The following is a 19,828-nucleotide window of genomic DNA, read 5'->3' as shown; positions in this document are numbered from 1 at the left end:
TCAGTTTAACTCTGTTTCTCTACTCCTCCATAACGTTCCTTTAACATGTACAAATGGTTTTATATCCCTTTGTGATGGAGCTGACCATTAACTCTTCTGTCAACTTCTTTGCTTTTTTAAACTGCCCACCTGCTTCCTTCCTTTATTCTTCATTTGGTTTACTGGTCAAGAGGGCCAGTCTTTTGCCTCTGTGACCCCTTTCAGCCAGGACCGGGACAATCAATTTACAATACAAATTACGTTTTATATCACCTACAAGAAAAATACAAAATGTAAACATGCACATATCAATTAGTATATAGGTAAAGAAAGCTTAAGATTCTTAAGCTCGCTTTCAAACTGCATCACAAAAGCATAAGCATTTGGCTCCCTCAGACCGTTTCTTTTAAAACTTTAATATTGTTGCACTTAATTTGGTAGATGGTTCCAAAGAGCAGGCCTTATTCTGAAGAAGGCTCTCTCTCTCTCCTATGGCTAGTCTGAATCTGAGCCTGTAAATTCTTCTTGGCAGTTTTCCAAGTGTGTAATTTTATTCAGTCAAAAAGGCAAGTTTCTTTGAAAGGACAGTACCAGTTCTTAGAACTCAGAATTCCATTTTAACTAGTTTACTTTCCCCATGTCCCTCCTGTGTTCAGTAATACTGCTTAAACACTGCACAATTCCTGTAGACTAGTTTCCTGGATTATTTTTCCATGCTTGTACAAGGGTACCACACACACACTTGCTCTCTTCTGGCTCTCGGTCCCTTCTGCACTTGCTGGTGACTTGCTGAAGCTCTATGGTACAGAATCAGCTGGACAACTGGACAGATTTCTGTGGACTCTGGGGAGATGACCTCCTCCCTTTCTAGTCTGCCTGTCCTCTTTTCCTCCCGAATGCTTCCCTGCCTCATCCCAGGTTGTCATCTTTTCCTTTGTAAAAGAAAAGCAAAGTACTCATTTGGTTTATCTGTCACCCCCCCCCACTGTCTTCTGTGACCCCCCCCCCATCTATTCTCAGTATTAGCAGTTTTTTCCCAATTCCTTCTTCCTGAAATTATTTTAAAAATCACTGTTTCCTCCTTGATCCGTTCTGCTAATTCCCTTTCACAATGTGCTTTAATTGTCCTTTCCATCTTTTTTTTTTTTTGCTCTTTTGCTAGCCTCGTTGTACAGTGCCTGTTCCAACGCCCCAACCTTTCTAACTCTTGTAGGTACTATATAGTGCCTTAATTGCTACCCTCACATTCACATGTAGCCACATTCCCCTGCTCTTTACCTCTCCATCACCACCATTCCTGACTTATTCCCATAGTTTTCTTTCTTCAGTTTTGCACCCAGTCTGTTAACTGATCCTTGACCTGCTCGCTCAGGATAGCATAATGCACTCTCAAAAAATCATAAGCCACCACCTTTATGTTTGTATCCCTAATCTTCACCATACTCTAAACCACACACAGGTATGCTCACTAGTGGCTTAAAGTACATTAACCTGAACAATCATGGCCGCATTTGCTACATTACATCACCTGGCTAAACCCTTTGTAGTCTCACACCTCAGTCAAGTCTCATGCACCACATCTGGAGATGAGATTCTCCTAGCAGATTCAAATTCCCAGGTGTATGACCTTCCTCTTCTCCTTTAATTCTACCTCTCCAGGCTTTCACCTCCCCCAACTTTCTAGACATGTTCAGAGAGTTGCACATTATTCAGCTACCAGTTCTGCATGCACCATGAACAGCAACAAATTAACTGCATTCTAAACCTGGATATACTCCTGCACCATTTTTTGGTCTGCTCTTCCAGCTCTCTGACCTCCTATCTTGTGGTATACTTCAATTAGACTGTTACTAAGCCTCCCTGTCTCACTTCTGTCTTTCTCGAACAAACTACACTCAAGCCCCTCCAAGTCTCACCCATTTATCATTGGACTACACTTCTTTGATACAAGCAAAGTTCACTCTCTCTCAGAGAAGCGTAATCCAATGTTCACACCCCCCTCCTGTGGCCATTTACGACAGCTACCCATACTCCTATCCAGACTCCAGGCTTTGCAGTGCAGTATCATCCAGCTACATTTTCTCTGTAATGCTCATTTTACCTTCCGTCTACCCGCCCCCCACCAGCTCACGTTAAAAGATCTAATTGTCAAAATGTACTTTTCCAATAAAGCATTAACCACCACCATCCTCTCTCTGCTGGCCTCCCCAAACTGTTCTGTCACCTCCAAGCTGCTCTCACTTATTCACTGCTGCAGCTAGTCTTTAGACACCCTCCCATCCGTTCTTTCTTCAGTGTGCTGGGTGCTGGTTTGGTGAAACGTCTGAGAAACATAACTCCAAGTCCCCTCCTGGCATCTCTCCATAATCCATGGATCTGCTTATTACCACCTCTGGTGTTCTCCAATGTATCATTAGTGCCTATGTACATCACAAAAATGTTACTACAAGTAACCCCCCCCCCATTACCACTTTTGGTCACCACCTTCTATGTCACCAGATTTCATCTCTCTCTAACCAAAACTGTAACCCCCTTTGTGACTTCTTCACTATTATACAAATCCCTCATATACCCCCACAATAATTCTCACTTCCTTGACTTCAAACTCCACACAGCTACTTCTATATGCAACATTTCAATTTCCACTTATAACAATCACAATCATCCCCAGGATTTGAGCTGTTTGCTCTCCTCCCTGCGCTGCATATAAACCCTTCCAACATCCCCCATGTACTCTTCCTACACAATCTCTCCATTATCCCCCTATGTTTTTTGCTGCCTTAGACAGACCCTGAACAGACACATTTTGAAAGAATAATGTTGTTGTGGCCGAATCCAGTTACATTAAGATGCACAGTTACCAAATTAAGGACACCAGTGCTAAAGTTTAGTTGCCTGACAAGCTTGAGGAGGCTGACTATGCTTACGTTTAGTTCCTGTGCTCCTCCTAACATCAGCCCTCTCAACAGAACCAATGCCCTAAATTTCAACCAAGCCATAATCCAGTTCCTAAGCACCAGTACAAGGTCAGGCTCTTTTAGTCTTTCTAGTCGCCACCTGTGCATGACAAGTAAAAAAAAAAAAAAAGCCATTTCAAATGCAGGAAGACCACCTTTACTGGTAGTCCCCAATAATTTTTCACATATCCAGTGATAACAGGCCATTTTTTAAACTGCCTTCTGGTTATTAATAATCTCCAGGATATCCAAACATGGGTTATCCAGGAAAGCAGGCAGCCCTTCCCTTGGGACTTTCTTAATGACTAAGACCTGTACTTAGAGAATTTTTCTGCTCTTTTATACAAAAGTGCCCACCTGAAAAATGTCAATGTATGTTCCTTCTACTGCTGTTCTCCAAAGCAGTGTCTTCCTTCCTTCCCCTCCACTTCATGTTGTTTCTCTCTTTCTCAGAGGCACTAACTCTTCCTCATGTTCCCCATCTTACACAGCTAGTGATAGGCGTGTCCCACCACCAACCCTCTAACTACTCCTCCTTGATTAAAGTTACATGCCTTCTGACCCCCCCCACTGTATCAACCTATCTTTAACTTGCCACCCCTGCTACTCTTCTTGATTGCTTGTGCCTGTATCTCCCTCCCTTAAATGGATGAATGCCCACTTCCCTCTAGTGTTGTCCCCCCGAACACCCACCGCCGCCTTTCCTCCCAAACACCCACCTCCGTCTTTAGCTACCAGGCATCATTCGTATCCCTCCACCTCATCTTCCTTATTCCTGTTAGGTCATTCCCGACTGCCTCCACCACCTTCGCCTTCATTACTGCCATCTATCCACTTGTTTTGTTGCCCCACTTGCCTGTACTGCTCCAACTACCTCTGCTTAGCCTCAGTTTGGACTATTCCTACTTCTGCCCACTATGTTGTGTGCATTGTCCTCCTTGCTGCCCCTCCTCTTCAGGTATTCCTTCCCTCTTAACTGACTAACCAATTAAGCTTCTGGCCAAGGTTCCCATATTCACACCTGAAATTTCCCCCTTTCCCGAGGGGCATCCCCCACCACACCAATTTTGAGACTCCTGCCCCACAATTTAAGCACCTTACCAAAGTTTCCCCTTTTCCCTCCATCTACATTGGTCCCTCCATCGTGGATCATTTTGTTACAGTTTGATTTTTTTTTCTTAGTGTTAAACTAGGCAGTTTCGCCAAGTTACTTTACCACCAACAAAAAAGGTAGTATTTAGTTAATGAGCACCCAAACACGCACACCATTCTTAATAACAGAACCACAGGCAGGTTAAACAATTGCTCTGTATTCTAAATGAAGTAGCTTAAGAGACTCCTTCCAAAAATTACAAAAAGTAGAAGACAATTAATAAGCTTGTTCTACTAAAAACAGCAAACTCAATGAGATAGATTTCTGCTTTAAGTTGTGTTGCAAAACTGCGAACAAACACATACACAATTCTATTCTTTGATATCACTTGCACAGTTGACCCTTTTAACAGCGATGTTCCAATGGATTCACAAACCACTGAATCATGGTTGTGAAGCTGCTACCATGGGTCCTGCAGATGGGGCCAAGTCCAGTTCCCGTAATGCTTGGCTGTCAAATCAAAATTCTAAGAAATGAGAGTCCAGCTCTATAAAAAACAAAACAAAAAACAAAACAAAACACACATGCACTATGAACATATACTCCCATACATAACACCCGAGACCACACACACGGTCTAAAAAACACAGAATAAAATTCTTATATTAAATAGTTAGTGTAGAATACAAAAAGATCCACTTCAAAGTTAAAGCAAAAAAGTAAAATCATGCATAAAACATCAAGATATATTTAAAGTTACAAACTATAAATCTAATTTCAAAACTACTCTGCAAAATCTCAACAGAACACAAGACCAATAAAATCTAAACTGTAAACGAACAGGAACTTTACTACACTGAACGATAACTCAAACAAGCATAAACAATATACGACAAACAAAATATACTTCAGAGTTCCAGAAGAACAAAATCTCCCAGCTCACAGGTCAGCTGTTAGCGCAGCACGGATGGATGCTTTTCCAAGAAGGCAAATTAAGTGGAGCCATCCACAGCAGAAATAGGATAGGACACACTGAAGAATGTTTACATATGAAAGGGACACGTAGCAAAAGGAGCATCTTCTGAATCTTAACTTATACAGACTTACGAAAATAAATGCAAAACTGTAGAAAACCTACTTTCAGATGAAACAAGAGCTACCTTTTTAAGTTCAATGCAGAAGGACTTCTTGGAGCTCCTACTGTACGGATTGTGGACTTTCTTTACTTGCTTCGTAGAAGACTCCTGCAATACACATCGGCACCTTCAGAAAGGTACAGCAGTACAACACAGTAAACAAAAGCATAGCAATAAGGTTTTTAAACATGATACAAGGAAATAAGACAGGATTTTACTATACCCATCATCTAAAATAGTTTAACAAGACAAATCATGACACTTACAATGAACTCCTAATTCTGTTTGCAAGGGGAGAGCTGGCACCCCAACTCCCCATGCCAAACATTTGTCATGCAGAGGGGTTAAAGTGGATGTCAACCCTCCCTTACAAATGGGGGAGGAGAAAATCTGGCAACATTACTTGCTCTGACATATTAACATTGAAATAAGATGGATCTTGCTATGCTAAAAATGTCACCTCTCACTTTGTTTTGCAATAACTTAAAAAAAAATGATTAAATACCATATAACAACAATTCTGTTACAGTTGGTATGACTAGATTGAACGGCTGATGTACCCCTTCAGCTTCAAGTTATGCAAAATTGTTCCAGTGTATAACCATAGTTGAAAGCTTTGTCAAAATGTTATATCAGACTCTTAGCTGTAATAAAGCTGTCTGGGCATCACCCCGATTAAATTAGACTAGATTCACATCACATCTAAATCTACAGCAAATAATTCCTTACCAAATGATCAACTACAAAACCTTAGAGGAACACAGTTTAAACGAACTTGCAAAACCATAAATAATTTTGGGACTCTCGTCCAATACAAGTATACCTGTTGTGTCTGAATTAAAAAACACATTTTAAATGGTAGTCAGTAAGTGCATGCTGTCATCCCAGCCTAAGACACGTTTCATCATGCTAGGACACCTTAGCATTAACAGATCTATCTTGTCCAAATACCTTCTTGGTCACGGTGGGATCTTTCACGGCTGTCTTGAGTTTCCTTTTCTTTTCCAATTCTTTCTGCCGGGCAAGCTTCTGCTTCTCTTTTTGTTCTTCAAGCTGAAATTCAAGGAATTATCATTAACTAACAAAAACAACTCATAACCCTGTTCCTTCAGCAGAGACAAGTGAAGACTGACTGCAGAGCCAACTGGGACACAATCCAAGCAAAATTAGACAAGCAGTAGTCCACAACGGCTGAGTAGCTTTAAAAACAATTTTGTTTTTTTTTTTATTAAAAGGACTACAAAAAGGCAGATACTCCGCTTCTTCAGACCATTATATTCAAATAATGCAAACCAATATTTAAATAATCTTCCAGCCAATAAAATCTAAGAACAAATCACACAACAGCGTTAAATCAATTAACTCAATGACGCAGACTTCTACTCTTCAAGACAGGTTTAAGAGAAACATAATTCTGGAGACCAGGGTTAACATGGGTCTGTATTAGAAGACCGAATGTTTAGGTGATCAAACCTAAACATCAATCTTCTAATAATCGACCTGCACAACGAACGTCCCAGGCAAACACACCCCTCGGCCACAACACACAAAAAATTACTTTACATCAAAATTGGGGGGCTGTGCCCCGCACACACCCTAACTAAATATACCAACTCAGGGATCGAGCAGTAGGGAAATAGCAAACTCTGGCGAACGGCCATGGGAAATCTTTCCCTGCGTTAAAATCGGCCATTCGCCGTTTTTTTTGCTTTCAATATTAGAAGATCGAGGTTTAGGTGTTCGATCACCTAAACATTCAGTCTAATATAGACCTGGTTAACATTTGCCCCAAAATCTATGATCCAGAGTAGTTCATAAACAATTTTAACACGAAAAATGTAATGTGTGTGTCATTCCCTATCCAATATACGTTGAACTAGACCACTGCTAGATTTCTTGTTCTTAATGTCATTACAATGCTCTAAAATCCTCTCTTTCAGGGTCCAATTAGTTTTACCTATGTAAACCCCTTCACATGCCACACACTTAGCCAAAGAGACTACATTTCTAGTGACACAATCTGCATAAAATCCAAACTCAATTAATTCTCTACGGTCTAGAATGCCTAATGGAGGTCACACACCATATAAATTTGCAGGCACTACAAGATCGACAGAGATGGGGTACCCTTAAGTTTTGACATAATCCTGTCCCCTGACAACTGCTGTCTAGAACATAAACGTTGTTTCAAGGTTTTATTATTCTTAAACCCAAACCTGGGTAGGGATCCTAATGCTTTATTCAACTCAGGGTCTGTCATAAGGACTTGACAATTCTTCTTAATGATACCACACATCACGTCAGTATAACTAGAGAAGGTCAAAGTAATCCTATGAGACTGGTCATTCTCAGTAGAAGGTCCAGATCTGGTTATATCTCTACGATTTTCTGAAAAAAATATGGTTTGGCTAGTGTCCCTATTTCTAAATACTTTAAGGCCTGTTCTCTCCCTCTTATTGTAGCCTCAAGCTAAAAAATAAAATTTAAAGTATTTAGAGCCGCTTCAAGTGTTGATTCTTCTGTATGTAGTCTCACAACTGTAAGAATCTGACTCTTCAGAACATTCCTGGGAATGTGTCTCTGGTGCATACTGGTCTTGTGCAGAAGATCATTCTTCTTGCAAGATATCTTGTAGATACCGGTATTAATCTTCTCAAAAATGTCCCTATGAACTGTTACATCTAAAAAAATCTCAGTATTACTTGACTGCATACTAAATCTTTAATGGTCATACCATGTAAAAACTTTACAAAACCCAACAAAGCATCATAAGGACCTTTCCACACCAAGAAAACATCATAAACAATGTAAACAGTATATGCACTTTACAACAAGAATCACTAAAAATCATCTGCTGTTCCCACTGTGCTAGGACAATGTTCGCATAAGAATTTGCACACAACGCACTCTTCGCCAAACCAACCTTATGTAAAAAATATTCTGTATCATATAACCATTATTCCTTCAGCAGAGATCCTGGCATTTATTTAGAGAAATCAAGTTATTCCAAAGACAGATCTGAAGCATTCAAAAGTATTCCTTGTAATGGTTCAACTATGGCTCAAGACCTCCCTTATAATTAATTACAGCAAGCAAAAGTTATGGCAATAAAATAGATAAAGGAGAAGGCATGGGGGGTATGGAGTGTCCAGTAATGAAACAAAACAGCTCACAAAATATTCCCAATAAAAAAGATCAAAAGGACGAGAGTTAGGATGGCTGTTTAGAAGTTGAAAGAACCAACATGGGAAGGAGGAATATCAAGCTCATTAACCTTTTTGCCTCGGCTGAGTGAGGTGTGGAAAATGGGTCTATATCACTTAAATCAGACCCCTCTTCGAGCACCTTTTCATCAAACTCGCAAATAAGCGAACAGACTTTTCACTGAAGTTTCTCCCAGGGCAAAACAGCTGGCCAACATATGGAATTTGCCCTTTTCCCCACTGTATTGCAATCTCGAAGTTGGTATATTTAGTTGGGGGGACAAAGCCCCCCCACGTAGGTAGGTTTTAAGTTTTTTTTTTTTTTTTCTGGAGTTGCTAGGGTGGTCTACCATTGTTTTGCTCTAGGAAAAACTTCCATGAAGAGTCAGTTTGCTTATTTGCGAGTTTGATTAAAAGGTGTTCAACAATGTAAGATTCGATTAAGTGATACAGACCTTTGTAAAACACGCCTATTCCCAATGAAAGTTTAGTGCAAATCAGCAATGCCTGGTCAGGCATATGGAATGCCTCACTGTACATTCAAACAGCATGCCTGTCATCTGGAATGCCTCACTGTACATTCACAAACAGCATACCTGTCATCTTATCACTGGAGTGGGCATATCATCACAACCCACTACAATTTATCCGATGTTAGTACAACATTCCTCCAAAAACTCCCTCACTGCATCCACAAGACTTCTACCTGGAAAGTCAAGACCTTGATGAAGAGTTATGCCACTGTACAACTAAAATAATGCAACAGAAGGACAAGGACGATCTGCAGTTAGTAGCAGCTGCTGCAGACATTTTAAGACGATCGAAACAGGTGTTATGGGAATGGGGGGAAAAAACTGCAAGTAGCCCATATATAAAATTTTCTTCAATATTTTTCCACCCTTTTCTCAAGGGCCTGTAGTGGCAACAGTTCCCAACTACAAAACACAAGTATTTTCTCTCTGCTGGATTTAGCCTCTGGCAGGAGGTGTACTCCTGGACATCATCATACTGTGCAGCTATAGGACCCCAGAGATAATTTTAACTCACCCCTATCCCAAAACAGTTAATGTCTTTGTATTGTTAGCAGTCTTACAAGGTAAGCTTACTCAAGACTTCAGGGCTGCTAATCTTGTTTGGGACTGCTACTGCAGTCAACAGTTGTATGATCTCACTCACTAGAGCAGCTGATATACGATAATTGCTGCAGAAATTGCCATGAATTCACAAGAAGTTTATTAAATCACCCAACAGTCCCAACAGTCCAAAATATGCACTTTTAGTAGCAGTCGATATAAAATATTGGCGCAGAAAAGTGCAATCATGAGTATCAGAGGGAACCAATACAAAAAGCTTGCCTCGTACCTTACTCTGCTGTTCTTTTTAGGATCAATAGAACAAGACAGTTTAAACAAACACTCTTTGGGAAAGGTGTAGTTAGTCTCAGAACAAGCCTAGGTTTAAGGAACTGATAGTAAACTTTAGGTTTTAACAAGAAAATGGATACTAGAACACCTAACTAGGAAGCAGGAGTCTGGCTATATATAAAAAAAAAAAAAAAAAAAAAAAAAAAAAATTTACACACACATATTGAAAACATTTCTTCCTAAATGAAGCAAGTGAAACTAGGGTAAACATATTAGAGAGCTTCTAGGTATCCCCATAGCTATAATAAAATGGTAAGGCACACAAATGGTTAAAGCTCATAATAAAAACATGCTACAAAGCCAGTCAACTCTTAGCTGGTACAGCAGTAACTAGATACAGACACACAAGATGTGGCACACCATAGAAGAGGAGGATGGGAGCCAGTTCCACAGCAATGACCCAGTTCTCATAACACAGAATGATATTGTAAGCATACTTGCAGATGTGCATTTCATATTCACTGCAAGGACAGATCACTGCTGCAGGAATTACAAATCATAAGGAAGAAACCGTGTAACTCTTGGGCACACCACCCTCAGTACCCATACGTGTTGGAATGGTGGACATTTTTGTTTACATATTCATTTCAGCACCAACTTCCATCTCAAGTCACCCATTACCTACAGTTAACCCCGCTTCCTCCATTTCTCTTTTCTACCCTTTGCTTCATCTTTTTCCCCCTCCATACTCTATTCCAGTTTCTGACCAACCACCTTCTCCGTTTACTCACCATCTATAAACCTTTCTTATTACCACCAATTCAACTACTTTTTCTCCATCACAACTTTTCATTAACCTTATTCCAATCTAATTACAACTGTGCTGCGTCATCAATTCTTTTTCTGGCCAAATGAGTGTACAGATTCTCTTATAAAAGGTGTTACTAGCTCAGTTGAAATTAAAGCTTTTCCTTACTGCCTGCCACTTTTTTTTTTTTTTATGCATAGAATGTATTCTGATGTAATACTATTGCTCTTCAATGGAGCTTTTCTCCCTGGATCTATGCAGATAATGGACACCACGGTCCAGCTGGGCTTTCCTAGTAAATAAATACCAATATACATTAGTTTAATCGACTATGAAGTATAGTTCTAGGGACCATTTTCAGCCACTGCCTAAACAAAGTATATACATAAACACCAAATGAAAATACATAGTAGAACAAAGCAATTACAGAGAAAAATAAAACAAGCTAACACACTACTATTATTTCTATACAATCTATATATGTATTTTTATATACATGCACGTACACAGCAAATGCCTCAACCACCATATCAGAACATATTACTAAACAAATAAAAGATACTATATGTTGACTTTAATTGTAAACACTTTGGAAGCTTTCAAGATACCCCCCCCCCCCCCAAGAGGAATATACTCAATTTCATGTCTTATCATCCTGACCTACTTGTTCTGGCCTCCTGGAAATGGGAGGTGCCATATGAGGGACGGCATTGCCAAAATGATTACCCTTTTGATTGTTGAGCAATGACATTCACACTTAGGTCGGAGATTACCAGACCTACATATTCTGTTAAAAGTTGCCTGAACGGTTGTGGCACTTCTGCAAGAATTTAAGGCAATGACTAACATGCACTGCATGAAGTATCACAACACTGAATTGGAAATCAAAAATGCTTCACAGGACAGCCAAAGCAAATCATGTTTTAACACTAGACTAGATATCCAAATCAGAATGTAAATATGCATCAACATAGTAGACTCAACAACACAAGGCAGATTTGAAGAAGACTACTGACTTCCACTGGACCCTTTTCTTCCCCAAACAGATACCTATTGTATTTATCATAAAATAAAACAGCTGCTTATTTGTTAATCAGGAAAGCCCACTGGGCAGAAGTGTTTCTTTTCTGGATTGTCCTGGAAGCACTGTCTGGTTAAGTGACTTGCTGAGAATCACACAGTACGCTAATAGAGGGGAAGAGTCAACCTCTGTCCTCTGGGTGATAGGAAGCAGCCCATTAACAACACAGAACCTTAATCAGTCCAACACTTGCAAAGGGTCTGTTTGATAAACAATGTTTTGCAGAGTCAGTGGCTTAGCCTTTTCATGGAAGTATTTCAGCTGAGCACAACCAAAATTTCTTCCTCATAGCTCTAGGTAGGTACCAGGCTATCTGCCCGAAGGCATTTATAAGCCTAGCCAGAATATGTTGGCTTTCGCCGCCCCCTTAGATTAATTCCCTGTGCCTGTCCAGCAGAGCCAAATGAAGTGATCCCTGGGATAAACTTTGTTTCCCCATCAACTCGTCAAGGTTTCTCTTGAAGAGTGCTAGCGAGGAGCTCTGCCTAATGTAGACTGGAATCTTGTTCCAAAGCATGGGAAGTCTCTGGGACAGGAATCTATCCCTCCAGCATGTCCTATTTATTGTTGTGGTGAGGTTTAGATCCCTAGAACATGTGGCTCGAGGGGATAAGGTTTTCTTTAGGTGGAGCATGTCCATCAATTCTGGGTTGGACACGGCCTTGTATGTCAGGCAGAGATCACCTCTGAGCAGGCGGCATGCAACAGAGTACAGCTGGAGTTTCAGTCGAGCTGCATAGGGCATCTGTTTGAGGCCAGTGATCCTCTTGGTGAGGTACTTCTGTGGTCTTTCCAGCTGTTGCAGGTGTCTTGTAAGGTACATACCAAATGGGGTGTTGTACTCTATGATGGGTCTGAGAAGTACTCTATGATGGGTCTGAGAAGTGATGAGTAGAGGGTCACAATGACCTCTTTTGATCTGGATGCAAACCCTTTTGTGATTAGGTGGGCCACACAGAAGGATTTTCTAACCACTTTGGCAATGTGATTAATGAAAGGAGAGATTACCATCTACTTGGGTCCCCAGATCCCTTATTACGTTTTCCGTATTTAGGGGACTACCACCTATGTGGTAGTTTGTGGGTACTTTGTTATTTCCAAAGGGAATAACCATGCACTTTTTGGCATTTAGCTTGAGGCCATGATTTTGACACTAGGTATCCGTCTCAGTGAGACCCTTTTGGAAGATGTCTGTCAGCCGGTGAGTCAATTATAGCCCCTAGTTTGCAGTCATCTGTGAACTTGGTCAGCCATAGTCCTCCTGTGCTTGTCTGTACCACTGAGAAGTATATGCCGACAGCAGGGGTCCTAGGACTGAGCCCTGGGGAACGCCACTTGTAACCGGTTTAAAAAGTCAGACCTAGCTCCCGCAACTCTCACCATGAGGGTTCTGTCCGCGAGCCAATTGGCAACCCATCTTGTGACATAGGGGTTTAAGTTCAGGCTGGTGAGCTTGTCTATACCAGAATGGGGAATGGTGTCGAAGGCCTTTGCGAGGGTAGGCTGTGTGTACCACTTTCCCCTCGTCTATAGCCTTGGTAACAGTCTCAAAGAAGTCCACCAGGTTTAGGAGGCATGATCTGCCCTTAAAGCCAAACTGGGTAGGGTCTAGTGTTTGGAGGTTCCCAATGTCTCAGTTAATGAGTTCCATGAGGATGTGCTCCATAACCTTGCAGACCAAGCTAGTCAAGCTTATAGGGCGATGGTTCCCAGGGTCTGTTGTGGCTCCACCTTTATGGAGTGGAATAACCGTTGCTGTGCACCACTCTATGGGTACGTAGCCTGTGGAGAGGCTGAGTTTTGAACAGTGTGTTTAGGTGAGGGGTTAGTTTGTTTTTGAGCTTGTGTAAGATGCAGCCTGGGACACCATCCAGTCCCATTGATGCTGTGTTTTTGGCTTTGGAGAGGACTATTTTAACCTGTCCGTGATTTCAGGGGCTCTACATTCTTCTGGTATGGTTATGGGCCCTTTTGGGGGTGAGAGGGGGGTGAAGTTTACACTGAACCGTTCCTGCCAGGATGTTGGCAATATCAGTTGCTTCAGTGTATTTTGTGACATTCTGCACTAACTCCGAGCAGATCGGAGCATTGACACGGAGTCCTTGGCAAGTTTTCTTTCAAAGCTCGCCTTGGACAATTTTATGAGGGATTGTAGTTTCTTGCTGATACTGATCAGGGATGTCTTCCCTTCTTGGGATTTTACTCTTTTCTGTACTAGTTTCCTCCTTCTACTGTATAGCTCGTTTATGGCAGGGGTCCACCAGACTGGTTTCCTTTTCTTAGAGAGTCAGTCTTGGTTTTGCTTGGGATAGCACGATCCATGCATTCTTGTAGGTGACCGCAGAATGCATTAGTAAAGGATTTTGCAGCTTGGACAGAGTTATCCTTTAGCATGACGGCTTTGAAACTTTCCACCTCCATCTTAAGTAACGTGAAGTTTGCTTTTGAAATGTTTTTCATGGTGGTTTCCTTGTCCGGAGGTGGGGGCAGAATGTAGATATCCAAAGTGATTTATTTATGGTCAGATCTAACCAGCGAGGGGTTGACCTCCGATGTGGAACATCGGTTGCCCATGTTGGTGATGGCCAGGTCCAATATGTTGTCACCTCTGGTGGGATTATTGACCAGTTGTTCCAGGGCGTTTTGAGTTTATAAATTCTAGGAAATGTTTGGCATGGGAGTTAGTACTCGAGTAGTACTTCCAGTTAATGTTTGGGTAGTTGAAATCACCCAATATTAGGGTGTTTGGTAGGACTTTTGTTACCCAGTGTTACCAGAAATGTGGAGTAGGGGTCCTGGGACATGGTGGGTGATCTGTAGCAAGCTACAATTTTGAATTGCAGTTTTGTCTGTTAGTTGCACGTGGATAATCTCTGAAGCATTGTGCTGTGCCACTAACCTGGAGGTGTGGGTATCCTTGATGAATATGGATACTCCCCCGCCTTTTGTATTTCGGTCCGGGTTCTGTGGCCGAAATGTATGGTAGGAGTTGTAGCCTGGTAGTGCTGGGGTGCTCTCTGGAGCCTTAAACCAGGTTTTTGTTACTACACATATATTGATTTTCTCCATACTGGGGAGTGCCTCGAGTGCATGCATTTTGAGGTTTAGACTTCTGGCATTGAGTAGTATTACCCTCAGATTTTTGTTACTTGTGCTATTTATGGCAGTGGGTTTGTTTTTTGAGCCTTGCCTAAAAAAGGCACTATGGGGGTGGCAAGAGCCTTGGCCAGTATTCGAAAGCCTAAAAGTGACAGGTGCAAGCAGTCTCTAGCGAAGCAGCGTGGCTTGTCGAGCATGTCATCCCAGGCAGACACTGGATCCCCTTTGAATGACACTGGAAACTTAACCAACTGTTGAAATTGATCATTTTTTCTTTATACCGTGGTATCATTCTGGGTGAGGGCAGGATGCTACTCAGGGTCAGGGTCATACTGGCCTGGGCTACGTGACCAGAGAGCTCTTCCATGTAGTCCAGGGAGGTACGACTCAGGTCATTCCCGCCCAGAATGATACCACAATACAAGGACAAAAATGATTGACTTCAACAATTGGCTAAGCTTCTGGTGTCATTCAAAGGGGATCCAGTATCTGTCTGCCTGGGACAACATGATAGACAGACCACGATGCTTTGCCAGAGATTGTCTGCACCTGTCGCCCCTGGGATTCAGGTTACTGGCAAAGGATCTTGCCACCCCTATAGTGCCTTTTTTAGGCAAAGTTCAAAGGAAAAAACCACCACCGTAACAGGTACAAGCATGCAAAATCTGAAGGCAATGCTACTTAATGCTAGAAGTCTAAACCTCAAAAGGCACTCTCTCGAGCCACTCCTAAAACTGGAGAACGTCGATATCTGTGCAGTAAATGAGACCTGGTTCAAGGCTCCAGAGCGCACCCCTGCAATACCAGGCTACAACTCTTACCACACTTTTCGGCCACCAAACCAGGATCGAAATACTAAAGGTGGAGGAGTGTCAACATTCACCAAGAATATTCAGACCACCAGGTTAGTTGCCCAACACAATGAGTCTGAAATTCTCCAGGTGCAACTAACACTAGGTAAGACTGCAATCCAAATCGTAGCTTGCTACAGATCCCCGACCATGCCCCAAGATTCTCACTACACCTTTCTAAACATACTGGAAAATATTAATAAACAACCAAACACCCTAATACTGGGTGATTTCAACTACCCTGCCATTAAACTGTGAAAACTACTCGTGTACCAACACCTTTGCCCAATGGTTCTTGGAATTCATAAATTCCAATGCCCTGGATCAACTAATCCATAGTCCCACCAAGGGCTCCAATATCTTACACCTGGTCATTACCAACATGGGAAATCGATGCTCCACACCTATGGTCACCCCCTCGTTGGTCAGGTCAGACCATAAGCGAAATCACCCCTTAACATCCACATCCCACCCCACCACCCAGTAAGGAAACCTCCATAAAAAAAAAAAACTTCTCCAAAGCCAACTTCATGACACCCATGCAGACGGGAACAGAAAGTTCAACTGCCGAGTCCTACACTAAGGCACTGTAAGAGCACATCAACTCATGCATGAAACGTGCCATCCCAAGTAGAACCAAGATGCACTCCTCCCAAAAAAAAAAAAAAGGAAGCCAATCTGCTGGTCCCCTGCCATAAACAAACTTTACAACAAAAGGAAGAAACTGTTGCAGAAAAGAGGAAAATCCCAGGATACAAAAAATTCCCTTACCAGCCTCAGTAAGAAACTGAGATCCCTCATAAAATCCTCCAAAGCTAGTTACGAAAATAATATTGCCATAGATTCCAAAGACAACCACAAGGCATTCTATAACTATGTCAATAATCTAAATGGCAATGCTCAGATCTGCTCTGAGCTACAACAGAATGGCATTAAATATACTGATCCCAAGGATACGGCCAATATTCAGGCAGATTGATTCAGTGCCAACTTCACACCCATCTCCCCCCCTAAATGACCCATCTCAATACTGGAAGATTGCCAAATAGGTAAAAAACGCACTCTCCAAAGCTAAGAATACAGCATCCATGGGACCAGATGACATCCCGGGCTGTGCACTACATGAACTGGCACCTCACCTAAGTGTCATGTTTAATCATACCCTCACCTCAGGCTTCATGCCCACTGAGTGGCGCATAGCTACAGTTATCCCACTCCACAAGGGGGGTGATACCTTGGATCCCGGGAACTACTGCCCCATCAGTCTGAGGAGCCTGATCTGCAAGGCCATGGAACGTATTAACATGGAACTTATAGACATTGGCAACCTTAAAACACTGGACCCCGCCCAGTTTGGGTTCGTGAAGGGCCTATCTTGTCTCCTGAACCTGACTGACTTCTTCGAATCAGTCTCCAGAGCCGTGGACGAGGGTAAGGCAGTCCACAAAGCCTATCTGGACCTCGCCAAGCCCTTTGACACCACCCCCCACTCTGGAATCATAGATAAAACTTACTAAGCTGGGCATTAATCAATACGTCACTCTATGGGTTGTCAACTGGCTTACTGACAGAACCCACACTGCAAAAGTAGCAGACTCCAAATCCAGCTCCAGACAAGTGGAGTACCTCAGGGTTCAGTCCTGGGACCTCTCTTGTTTGGCATCTACTTCTCTGAAGTACAGGCCAACACTAAGGGACTCTGGCTAACAAAGTCAGCAGATGACTGCAAACTGGGAGCCATTATTGAATGCCCAAATGATGTTGATACTCTACAAAAGGGCCTTACAGAAACAGATGCTTGGTGCCAGAGCCGTGGTCTCAAGCTCAATGCCAAGAAATGTATAGTTATCCCCTTTGGGAAAAAACATGTACCCGTGAATTACCATGTAGGTGGCAGTACACTAAACACCGAAAGTGTGATAAGAGACTTGGGGACACAGGTGGACAGTGGTCTAACCTTCAATAACCACACTGCCACAACAGTCAGGAAATCCTTCTATGTGGCACACCTCATCACCAAGGGCTTTTCATCCAGAAAAAAAGGAGGTCATTGTCCCACTGTACTCATCCCTCATTAGACCCATTATAGAATACAATGCCCCATTTGGTATGTACCTCTCAAGACATCTGCAACAACTGGAAAGGCCGCAGAAATACTTCACTAAAAGAATCACTGGCTTAAAGCAGATGCCCCATGCTAAACAGCCTTAAAAAACTCCAGCTATACTCTTGTCGCATATTGTCTACTCCGAGGCAATCTCTGCTTAACATACAAGGGGCCATGTCAAACCCAGAGCTGCTGGACATGCTACACTTAAAGAAAACCCAATTCCTCAGAGCCACGCACTCCAGGGATCTAAACCTTGTAATCACAATAAACAAAACATGCTGGAGGGGTAGGTTCCTGACCCAGAGACTCCCCAGATTTTGGAATAGACTGCCCATACATGTCAAGCAGAGCACCTCTTTGGCCCTCTTCAAAAGGAACCTTGACTGGATGGGAGAAAGGAAATTCACCCCAGGGATCACGACAACCGCCCTGCTAGACAGGGGTCCAGGGAAGTAAATAGTGTGGGAAGAAATAGCCAGGGAATTATTATGGCTAGGCTTGTATAGGCCCTAGGGCCGATAGCCTAGTACCAACCTATGAGAGTCGTATTTGTACTTGTTCTGGAGTGACCCAAGTGCTTGTGTTACGTTGCGGATACAAGCACCAGATAGGCAGCTAACAGTAAACTTCTCCTTATTCAGCCTAGTGAGTGGGACGTCAGTGTGCCTGACTACAGAGTCACCTATTACTAGTATGTTGGGTATGTTATTTTGCCTTGAGGGCTGTGATTGCATGGCACACTGTTTTTGTGAAGTATGTGTTTCATGGTTTGTGTTGGGGGGGGGGGGGTGGAGGTCGCTTGGAGGTCTGCTTTGGAGGGCTCTGTTGCTTTTGCAGATTTTTATTTAGAGCCTCCGAGCATGTTTTCGCGTATTATGTGCGTATTTTGCCGGTGCTGGTTTAATGGGTCTATGTGAGACTGGTGGTGTGCTGCCAGTATTTCCCTTCTCCTCTTGACTGTCTGATCCAGTCTTGGGTTGAGAGAGCTTAGCCTCCAGTTTGGCTACATAATTGCATCTCTCACATGTATTAGTGTTTGGTGGTAGGAGGAGAGTCCCCAAAAAAAAATTTTTTAAAAACCCCCCCCAAAAAATTTTTTTAAAAACAAAAAAAATTTTTTTTTTTTTTTGGGGGGGGAAAAAAAACCCAAAAAAAAAACCCTAAAAAGGGTTTTAAAAAAAAAAAACCCCACTAAAAAGGTTTTTATTTTAAAATTTTTAAAAAAAAAAAAGAAAAAATTTTTTAATTTTTAAAAAAAATTTTTCCCCCCCCAAAAAAATTTTAAAAAAAAAAAATTTTTTTTTTCCCCCCCCCCCAAAAAAAAATTTTCCCTTTTCCCAAAAAATTTTTTTTTAAAAAATTTTTTTTTGGGGGGGTTTTTAAATTTTTAAAAATTTAAAAATTAAAAAAAGGGGAAAAAAAAAAAAAACCCAAATAAAAAAACCTTCCCAAAAAAAAAAAATTTTTTTTTTTTTTTTTTTTTTTTAAAAAAAATAGGATTAAAAAATTTTTAAAAAAAAAATTTTAAATTATAAAAAAAAAATTTTTAAATTTTTTTTTTTAAAAAAATTTTTTTTTAAAATTATTTTTTTTTTTTAAATTAAAAATTTTTTTTTTTTAATTTTTTTGGAAAAAAAAAAAAATTTTTTTTTTTTTTATTTTTTTTTTTTTTTTTTCCGCCCTTCTTTTTTTTTTTTATTTTAAAAAAAAAATTTTAATAAAATTTTTTTAAAAAAATTTTTTTTTAAAAAAAATTTAAAAATTTTTAAAAAAATTTAAAAAAAAAATTTTTTTTTTTTTAAACTTTTTAAAAAAAAAAAAAAAATTTTTTTTTTTCTTTTAAAATTTTTAAAAATTTTTTTTTTTAAAAAAAATTTTAAATTAAAATTTTTAAAATTTAAAAAATTTAAAATTTTTTTTTAAAATTAAAAAAACCCCCCTTTTTTTAAAATTTAAATTTTAAATTTTTCCCAAAAAAAAAAAAAATTTTTTAAAAAAATTTAAAAACCCCCCCCCAAAAAAAAAAAAAAATTTAAATTTTTGAAAAAAAAAATTTTTTTTTTAAAAAAAATTTTAAAAAAAATTTATAAAAAAAATTTTAAAAAATTTTTTTTTTTATATTTTTTTTAAATATATATTTTTATAAA

At 40.6% G+C, this 19,828-nt stretch overlaps 1 protein-coding gene across 1 annotated transcript in view; it reads right to left on the bottom strand.

Moving 5' to 3' along the window:
• Window positions 1–19,828, bottom strand: part of GNL3 (G protein nucleolar 3) — a 408,410-nt gene that overhangs the window by 333,845 nt on the left and 54,737 nt on the right. Inside the window, exons 4-5 of the mRNA XM_044078878.1 lie at window positions 6,117–6,218; window positions 5,190–5,273 (exon numbers count right to left, since the gene is read on the bottom strand). Of these exons, the coding sequence (XP_043934813.1) occupies window positions 5,190–5,273; window positions 6,117–6,218 (186 nt within the window). The remainder of the gene's footprint in view (window positions 1–5,189; window positions 5,274–6,116; window positions 6,219–19,828) is intronic.

The sequence above is a fragment of the Protopterus annectens genome, chromosome 7.part1 (assembly GCF_019279795.1).
Source record: "Protopterus annectens isolate FY-2018-M chromosome 7.part1, PAN1.0, whole genome shotgun sequence".
In the NCBI taxonomy this organism is placed as follows: domain Eukaryota; kingdom Metazoa; phylum Chordata; order Ceratodontiformes; family Protopteridae; genus Protopterus; species Protopterus annectens.
The sequence above is the reverse complement of the archived record's forward strand: the minus strand, read 5'-3'. Positions and strand labels throughout refer to the sequence as shown.